At 34.5% G+C, this 9,373-nt stretch overlaps 2 protein-coding genes across 2 annotated transcripts; both read right to left on the reverse strand.

Annotated features, from left to right (window-relative positions):
- Positions 1-1,610: 1,610 nt before the first annotated feature.
- LOC137015585 (galanin receptor 2a) lies at positions 1,611-4,616 on the reverse strand. The gene is made up of 2 exons (XM_067380634.1): positions 4,602-4,616; positions 1,611-2,525 (listed from the first exon to the last, which is right to left on the reverse strand). The coding sequence occupies exons 1-2, from the start codon at positions 4,614-4,616 to the stop codon at positions 1,611-1,613; spliced, it is 930 nt and encodes a 309-aa protein (XP_067236735.1).
- Positions 4,617-7,227: 2,611 nt separating this feature from the next.
- pthlhb (parathyroid hormone-like hormone b) lies at positions 7,228-7,998 on the reverse strand. Its single transcript, XM_067380635.1, has 2 exons — positions 7,910-7,998; positions 7,228-7,639 (listed from the first exon to the last, which is right to left on the reverse strand). The coding sequence occupies exons 1-2, from the start codon at positions 7,996-7,998 to the stop codon at positions 7,228-7,230; spliced, it is 501 nt and encodes a 166-aa protein (XP_067236736.1).
- Between the last annotated feature and the right edge of the window lie 1,375 nt (positions 7,999-9,373).

A 9,373-nucleotide genomic window follows, 5' to 3' on the forward strand; every position in this document is an offset into this window, starting at 1 on the left:
AGCTCGTATCATAAATGAAGTAAAACTCAGCGTATAAGGTAGCCTACTTGCCTCACAGACCTGAGGAATATATCTTTATTGGAATGTCTACTTTTAAACAGCAATTCAAAATGAAAGAAAACAGACTGCTTATGTAATCCGAATGAAATGTGCAATTCACTACTGCGAAGATCGCGAGTCAGCATCTTCAACTTCATCTTTGCAGCCACTGACACAGAAATGTTTATTAATAAATAATTAACATGTCTCCTTGCTATATACATAATCATAATCATTATTTTTTTGCCGGTTCTTTGTGACAGCTTTTAGGTGCTTTATTGGCAGCGCAACCCTTACATGTTAGCCGGTACATGAACTCATCATGACCGCATCAGCACAGAAAACATGGAGATGCAACGCTTGCTCCAACTAGGCTATGAGAAGCATCAACAGTCGCACTGTCGCAGTGGTGGTGACGTGATGGGTCAAATGTCATATCGTTGTTGCCTATAATGGTAATTTAGACATACAAATATTGCGCATATTTTTCATCCGCGCTACTACCCGCCCGCAAGGAGTTAATTATCCGCCCGCATCCCCGCCCGTGAATTTTAGGAATGTCAAAATCCACCCGTTTTACCCACTTTTATGCGGGTACCCGCGGATACCCGACCCGTTGCAGGACTCTGCTGCTAACTCCCCTGACTGCTTTATCGGACAAAATGGCGGATTCAGCATTATGATTGGTTAGATTACCTGTCAATCAAACTCCATAACTATCTTTATTTTTGAAGTATTTAGCCGTTCAAACTCAAGTAACATTACATCATCTGTGCGTCACATATAAAATTGTTCGGCGAACTTCTTGGTGAGGGTGAAAAATGTCCAAACGCAGATTTCTCATCGAGTTCATGTTAGTAATGCGGATTTGCCACGTTTAAGAACAGAAAGCAGTTTTTTGGTTTTTCAAAGTGCCTTTATACATCGCTACACTACACAATGGACCAATTTTGTCCGCGAAATTCCACCGAAATGTATTATTTATATGGTACGGTTGCCAAGATACAGGGGGTGGGTCAACTTACCCACTGGCTCATCTTACCCCACTCTCCATTTTTCAAGTTCAAGTCCACGTACATTAATCTGCTAACTCCCCTGACTGCTTTGTTGGACAAAATGGCGGATTCAGCGTTATGATTGGTTAGATTACCTGTCAATCAAACTCCATAACAGTCTTTTTTTTGTAGTAGTAGTATTTAACGGTTCAAACTCAAGTAACATTACATCATCTGTGTGTCACATATAAAATTGTTCGGCGAACTTCTTGGTGAGGGCGAAAAATGTCCTAACGCAGATTTCTCATTGAGTTCATGTTGGTAATGCGGATTTGCAAGGTTTATGAACAGAAAGCAGTTTTTTGGTTTGAAAATTGAAAATCGAAATTTATTTCGCTAATAATGTCATGTGACCACCACATCTTTAGTTATCAGTAGATCATTATTGCCAGTAGATGCCATAGCTACGCCAACTTTTTCCAGGTATTATTGCTCTCTTTGAACCAAACAAACCATGCTCTCATTCAGTTTTAAGTTCCACATGTTATAAATGATTCAAAATGTTGTTGATCCTCCTCAGAAACTCTTCATCACGCTAATAATCTGCGGATGCACCCGTTTCCTATTGCATTTGAACATCCAATCTTTCTTCCGCCTGTAGCGTTTGGACAGCAGAACATAGAGGACGGGGTTCACGCAGGGGTGCAGATACTGGAGAACAGTGCAGGTGAAGTGGAACATCTCCCATGAGCGCCCATGCCGGTAAAATCCCAAATACACACACAGCTCTAGAACGTACCCTGGCAGCCAGCACAAGGAGAACGTCCCAGCCGCCAAAAACACCATGAGAGACGCCCGTCGTGTGTTCCGGGTGCTGGCGAGGGACATAACGGGCCTCTTGCGCAGGAAAAGAGCCATACGCACCGAGTTGACGGCGATCACCAGCATTGGTATGAGATAGAACAGCACAAATTGGCTGAGAGCAACCTGGTAATGATGTTCCTGCGTAGTCGGCAAACAAATAGTGCAGTTACTCAAACCTGGGCCTAAGCTTTCCTTAGTGGCGAAAATACGCAACGACAGACTTATAAAGAAACTCAGGGCCCAGACCAGAATAAACATGAGGACCACCAGGTCCATGGTTGGGGGGCGGTAGGGGTTGGTGATGATCATGGCTCGAACCATAGATACAGTGCACAGGGAGTATGTGCTGGCGGCCAGGGAGAATGCCAGCAGAAACTGATAGACCTTGCAGAACATGTTGCTCAGAGGCCAGGAGAAAGTGATCGCGGAGTGGATGGTGAAGGGGATGAGGAGAAGCGAGAGGAAGTCTGCCAGAGCCATGCTGAGGAGAAGAATGTCCAGACGGTTTTTATGAAGGTTCTTGTGTTTAGCGAAGAGGGAGAAGGCCAGCAGGTTGGCACAGAAACCAATGCCCATTATGATGCCACAAGTGCAAGCAAAGATCACTCCATAGGTGTTAGTGGCTGCCTATTAGAGACAATGGCAAAAATAGTGTTTTGAGTTGCATTGAAATTTGCTGTAGGAATTCATAACCCTCTGATGCTCTTCGCGTGTTGGTCAAAAATGATTGAATTTTTTTATTATTATTATTTCAATTAAATGAATGTCCTATATTTTAGTTTGGTAATGTTTTTTATTTAATATTTTTAGAGGATTTTATAGTACTAAATTATATTTATGCTGTAGTTATAATCCATTTACTTTTTGAGCATAGACCTGAATATGAAATTGTCAACTTAAACTGACTTAATTTTGATCTCTTTTCAAAGGCGAAACTTGGCAAATTATTGCTGAAGTGAAAAAAGTTTTAAAAAGTTAAAGGGTTAGTTAAAAATGAAAATTCTGTCATTAATGACTCACGCTCATGTTGTTCCACACCCGTAAGACCTTCGTTCATCTTCAGAACACAAATTAAGATATTTTTGTTGAAATCCGATGGCTCAGTGAGGCCTCCATAGACTAAAAACATATTTAAAACAGTTCATGTGACTACAGTGGTTCAACCTTAATATTATAAAGTGATGATAATACTTTCTGTGTGCCAAAAAAACAAAATAACGACTTTTCTGCTTCATGAAGTTTCGATGCTTTACGAATCTTTTGTTTTGAATCAGTGATTTGGATCGTGTATCAACTGCCAAAGTCACCTGAACTATTGAAATTTTGAAACATTTATGACGTAACGAAGCCTCGTTTACTGAAATCACATGAATTTGGCGCTTCGAAGCAGCATTTCGAAATCGGCCATCACTAGATATTGTTTTTGTTTTTTTGGCGCACAAAAAGTATTCTCGTCACTTCATAACATTAAGGTTGAACCATTGTAGTCACATGATCTGTTTTAAATACTTCTTAAGTAGCTTTCTGGGCATTGAAAGTTTTAATTAACTTGCTGGCAATGCAGGCCTCACTGAGCCATCAGATTTTATCAAAAAATATCATAATTTGTGTTCTGAAGATGAACAAAGTTGTTACAGGTGTGTAAATTTTATGCTTATTATTATGAAAAATACACAAAAAAACAATTTTAAATTTGTATATGAAATATATATTTTTAAAAATACATTTTACTCTAAAACTGTGATAAAATCAAAGACATAAATCTAAACAAGTTGTGTTCCAAATTTGAGGTTGATATCTCAAAAAATGAGCTTTCAGTAAGATTTTGTTTGGGCGCAGTACCAAACGCTTTTACTAGATGAAATTCGTCTCCCATTCATTTCCAATGCGCGCTTATTATTGACCCTGAGGATCACAAGCATGACTATGTTTTTTAGGACCATTTAACCTTTTCGAATCATGTCCATGATTTTTTTTGTGTGTGTGTTTTCACAAAGCAAGTGGCAAAACCTTTACCAAGTTTCGTACCATTACAATGAAGTAAAAAAAAAAAAGTAAAATATTTTGGTCAAAACTGAACGAAGAGCACCAGAATGTGTATTAAAATATAATTTAAAAGAATAACATTATTATCATGCCTAAATATAATTTTAAAATGTATTTAAAATATTTTATATAATACAATATAATATGAAATATTTTTTTATATATATGTATATATTACAAAACATTATTATTGTCTCTCAGTGTGAAAACCTAAAAATTAGATTGACTACATACATTTTTTAGTATGCTTCTGAAAATATGTTAAATTATAAATTGAATAGTAAAATAATTTTATTTATTAATAAAATACTAATTCATCTCACATATTGCCAGAGGAAATTATTTACTCACCATCTGTTCAGTTAGATATCCATGTATTCGTAAAGATAATACATCTGTGTATTCAGATAACAAATTTTTATTTTAGACACGAGTCTAAATGTGTAGAGATAAAATCTCGCAGTGAGAACAGAAAAAAATATGGACTAAGCTTCCCTAATACTTCCATTAGAATAAATGCCATTTACAGAGACAAAAAAACATCCATGTATCAATAAATGTCTCCTATTGGAATTGATTCAAAAAGCGACGACTTGTACAAGATTTTATGTAGCGAATACACCAAATGACATCTTTCGAATGAATGTCAGTCGTTACCTGCTGGTTTTCCATCTCTCATTCTCTGATTGGAGGCTTATTGATTTGTGATTGATCTCTGGGCTTCTGTCTTGTGGTTAATGAGTCTTTAAGGCATGACATGTGATCCTAAAGCACTGACAGGAAGTTGACAGAAGGTTGCATTTACCTCTCCATCCATTAGCATGTGCAGTGAAAGGTGTATAATTGTTGTTTGAGCCATTTTTGTGTCTTTATTTGCCTGGTATATGTCTTCTGACCACAGACACATGACCACACACTGATTGATTATTCCACCGTCCTCAGTCACTAGTAGTAACGGCTACTTAAATGCTTTGCATGCATAGACAAAAAAAAAAAATATAATAATAATAGTAAAAACTGCAATTATAGTGGTGCAAATTATGAGAATGAATTTGATGTTCTTTTAAGATTACCTTGTATTTCATTTTTCAGATTTATTGTGTATTGCTCATCAGTTTATTTATTGAAAATAGCAGAACATTAACTAAAATAAAATAAAAGCTGTATAATAAAATGTAAAAGATAGAAAAAAAACTTAATGTAGACCAGCATAACTATCTAAAGTGCATTTTAAAAATCTCATCAAAATCAGCAGCATTGAGATACATTCAGGAAATAAATATTCCAATCAAATAAATTAAATATTACACGAAATGTCTGACTGAATGAATACGTTTAAAACAGGCTACTCTAATTGTAACATATGCAAATTAGTTTGTATACGAAGCATATTCTACTTATCAATTAAGGCTCTAAAACAGAGAATTGTTTAGAGAGTTTAAGGCTATGGAAGCTTGTTTCTGCCACCAAATAAAAAAATAATTTTAAAAAAAGGTAATTGTGACTTTTTATCTCACAATTTTGACTTTTTTCTCAGAATTGCGAAATTTAAACTCACAATTGTGATTTATAAAGTCAGAATTGTGAGATTAAAGTCAGGATTGTGAGTTATAAAGTCAGAATTGTGAGATATAAAGTCAGAATTGTGAGATTAAAGTCAGGATTGTGAGATATAAAGTCAGAATTGAGAGATAAAAAGTCAGAATTGTGAGATTAAAGTCAGGATTGTGAGTTATAAAGTCAGAATTGTGAGATTAAAGTCAGGATTGTGAGTTATAAAGTCAGGATTGTGAGTAATAAAGTCAGAATTGTGAGATATAAAGTCAGGATTGTGAGTTATAAAGTCAGAATTGTGAGATTAAAGTCAGGATTGTGAGTTATAAAGTCAGGATTGTGAGTAATAAAGTCAGAATTGTGAGATATAAAGTCAGGATTGTGAGTTATAAAGTCAGAATTGTGAGATATAAAGTCAGGATTGTGAGTTATAAAGTCAGAATTCTGAGATATAAAGTCAGGATTGTGAGTTATAAAGTCAGAATTGTGAGATATAAAGTCAGGATTGTGAGATATAAAGTCAGAATTGTGAGATTAAAGTCAGAATTGTGAGATATAAAGTCAGAATTGTGAGATATAAAGTCAGGATTGTGAGATATAAAGTCAGGATTGTGAGTTATAAAGTCAGAATTGTGAGATATAAAGTCAGGATTGTGAGATATAAAGTCAGAATTGTGAGATTAAAGTCAGGATTGTGAGTAATAAAGTCAGAATTCTGAGATATAAAGTCAGAATTGTGAGATTAAAGTCAGGATTGTGAGTTATAAAGTCAGGATTGTGAGTAATAAAGTCAGAATTGTGAGATATAAAGTCAGGATTGTGAGTTATAAAGTCAGAATTCTGAGATATAAAGTCAGGATTGTGAGATATAAAGTCAGAATTCTGAGATATAAAGTCAGGATTGTGAGTTATAAAGTCAGGATTGTGAGATATAAAGTCAGAATTGTGAGATTAAAGTCAGGATTGTGAGATATAAAGTCAGAATTGTGAGATTAAAGTCAGAATTGTGAGATTAAAGTCAGGATTGTGAGATATAAAGTCAGAATTGTGAGATTAAAGTCAGGATTGTGAGATATAAAGTCAGAATTGTGAGATTAAAGTCAGAATTGTGAGATTAAAGTCAGAATTGTGAGATTAAAGTCAGGATTGTGAGATATAAAGTCAGGATTGTGAGTAATAAAGTCAGAATTCTGAGATATAAAGTCAGGATTGTGAGTTATAAAGTCAGAATTGTGAGATATAAAGTCAGGATTGCGAGATTAAAGTCAGAATTGTGTGATTAAAGTTAGGATTGTGAGATATAAAGTCAGTATTGTGAGATTAAAGTCTGATATAAACATTAATTGCGAGTTTATTTCAGACAATTCTGCCTTTATATCTCGCAATTGTGGGATTATAAAAGTCAGAATTGTGAGATATAAAGTCGCAATTACCTTTTTTAATTTTTTATTTCATAGCGGAACAAGCTTCCATAAAGGCCTTTATTGTGAATGAAAAATAAAGTGGGTTCTCAAAAGAGTCCTTGTATCCCATGCCATGGCGAAAGTCTTTAACACCAGGATGTTTACAATTTAAAGATGCACTGAAGTCTCTCCTTGTAGGTGCAGCAGATCATGTGACCATATTGTGCCACTGTTCATTTGCATAAAGTCTGCTCCATTTCAGATTACAGTGCTTCAGATCGCTGTCAGTGTGATCGTCCCTTCACTCTTGTGGTGTCCAGGCTCTTTCATTGGTCTCTCATCGGTATTTGCGTATGGAAGGCACATCCCCTGTCTTTCCTCCTGTCTGGGTCTCTCAATCTGCCCAAACCCATCTTCCTCTTCCTCTTCGTCACAGCTTTCAGTGGCTGTTCCTCATATCTCAGGGTCTTGCTGGTCTCTTGCGGTAGGATGTCTCTCATCCCTATAGTCCCTATTTGAAAGGTCAAGGGGAAGTTTTTGCTGCTGCCAATGGGTTTGGGACAGTGGATGGTGGACCACAGCGGGGTCTGGACGCTTCCTTCGGTCTGATACGGGGAGTCCCAACTCTGAGCCGTGTGCACCCCCTCAAACAGTTCCTGTATCAATCTACGCCTCTTCCAGTCGTGCAGGGATCGGCCCCTGTCGTGCATCAGCTGGGCGTGACCTACTGAACGTCTCCTGGGACAAAGAGAGAAAATATATTTCAACTTTAATCTCAAGTCACATGCAGAGATTTTGGCATTTGACTATGATGCTTTATTATAACAGCTTGACCTTCACTGCAGGAAAAGCAGTGCAGTTGTTTTTGCATTGGCTTCCTAAAAGATGTAGAGGCCTGTTTCTTCTGTTACCAGCAGATGGCAGTCTCAACAGCTCTGAAAGCCCTCACATTTTGAGATCTTGTAGAAATCACTCATATTCAAATAGTCAGAGGAGATCATGACTTACTGTCTATTGTTGAGAGTGTTTGTGGGTCTGGATTGGACCGGTATCAGGACAGTTAACAGGAACACAGCAAACCCCCAATGCCTCAACATACTGCTGGACAACTGAACACAGGAGACAAACACTATCAAGTACATATATATATATATATATATATATATAATTGATTTGAATTAGAATTAAATATTTTACTAAGCATAATAGTCTAAAAAATATTACAAATATTTTTACTGGATATTAGGCAAAAAAAAAATAATAATAATAATAAAAAATAATAAAATAACTACGGAAGAGGATTAGGGCCAAGCAATAATAAAAAAAAATAAAACCATCTCAACTTTTTTATCGAAATTTAACAAGTTTTTTCTCGTAATTTAATGAGTTTATCCCCAACATTTTATTTAGACTTTTTTCTCGAAATTTAACGACTTTTTTCTCATAATTTAACAAATTTGTTCTCATAATTTAACAACTTTTTTCTCGTAATTTAATGACTTTATTCTCAACATTTTATTTAGACTTTTTTCTTGAAATTTAACACGTTTTTTCTCGAAATTTAACAACTTTAATCTCGAGATGGTTTTATTTTTTTATTATTGCTTGGCCCTAATCCTCTTCCGTAAATAACAATATATATTTTATTAAAAATGTTTAAAAATTACTATATATTTTTATGAGGTTTATGAGAAAAATAAAAAAATATTTGCTTTATATATTTTGTAAATTATATATATATATATAAATTACTAGGTATATTAGGTAAAAAATATAATACAAATAGTAAAATAACAATATATATTTTATTAAAAATGTTTAAAAATTACTATATATTTTTTTAAGAGGTTTATGAGAAAAATAATAAATATTTGCTTTATATAATTTGTAAATCATAATTAATATATATTTTATTAGGTATATTAGGGGAAAAAATATAGTACAAATAATATAACTTAATTTAATATATATTTATTATTTACTTTAATATATATTTTTAATAGAATTTAATATATATTTTATTAAAATGTTTAAAAATTACTATATATTTTATGAGAAGTTTATATTAAAAACAAAAATTTTAAAAAATAAAAATAATTGCCTTATATCATTTGTAAATTAAAAATTTTATTTCAATACAATATAAAATTATATTTTTTTCATCTTTTGCATGCATTTTAACATATATATGGTACTACTTAGAACTGAGACAATGTCCAGTACACAAGTGGAAATAGGAATGATATCATTGTTCATCAATTAACATGAGGTGTAATACATTAAATTGCTGTTGTACGGCTTCAACACTGATAATATACTCACATGTAATGCCACTGCTCAGTAGATCAGTTATTGCTGCATGTTGCTGCCTCCCGGCTGGACGTGTTACAGCTGTTGAAGCCCGACATGTGACTATGTTCGATAAACCAGGAGCATCAGCTGCTGCCTAAATGAAGCATGTTAATATGTCCA

This window comes from Chanodichthys erythropterus, chromosome 24 (assembly GCF_024489055.1).
Source record: "Chanodichthys erythropterus isolate Z2021 chromosome 24, ASM2448905v1, whole genome shotgun sequence".
Classification (NCBI taxonomy): Eukaryota; Metazoa; Chordata; class Actinopteri; order Cypriniformes; family Xenocyprididae; genus Chanodichthys; species Chanodichthys erythropterus.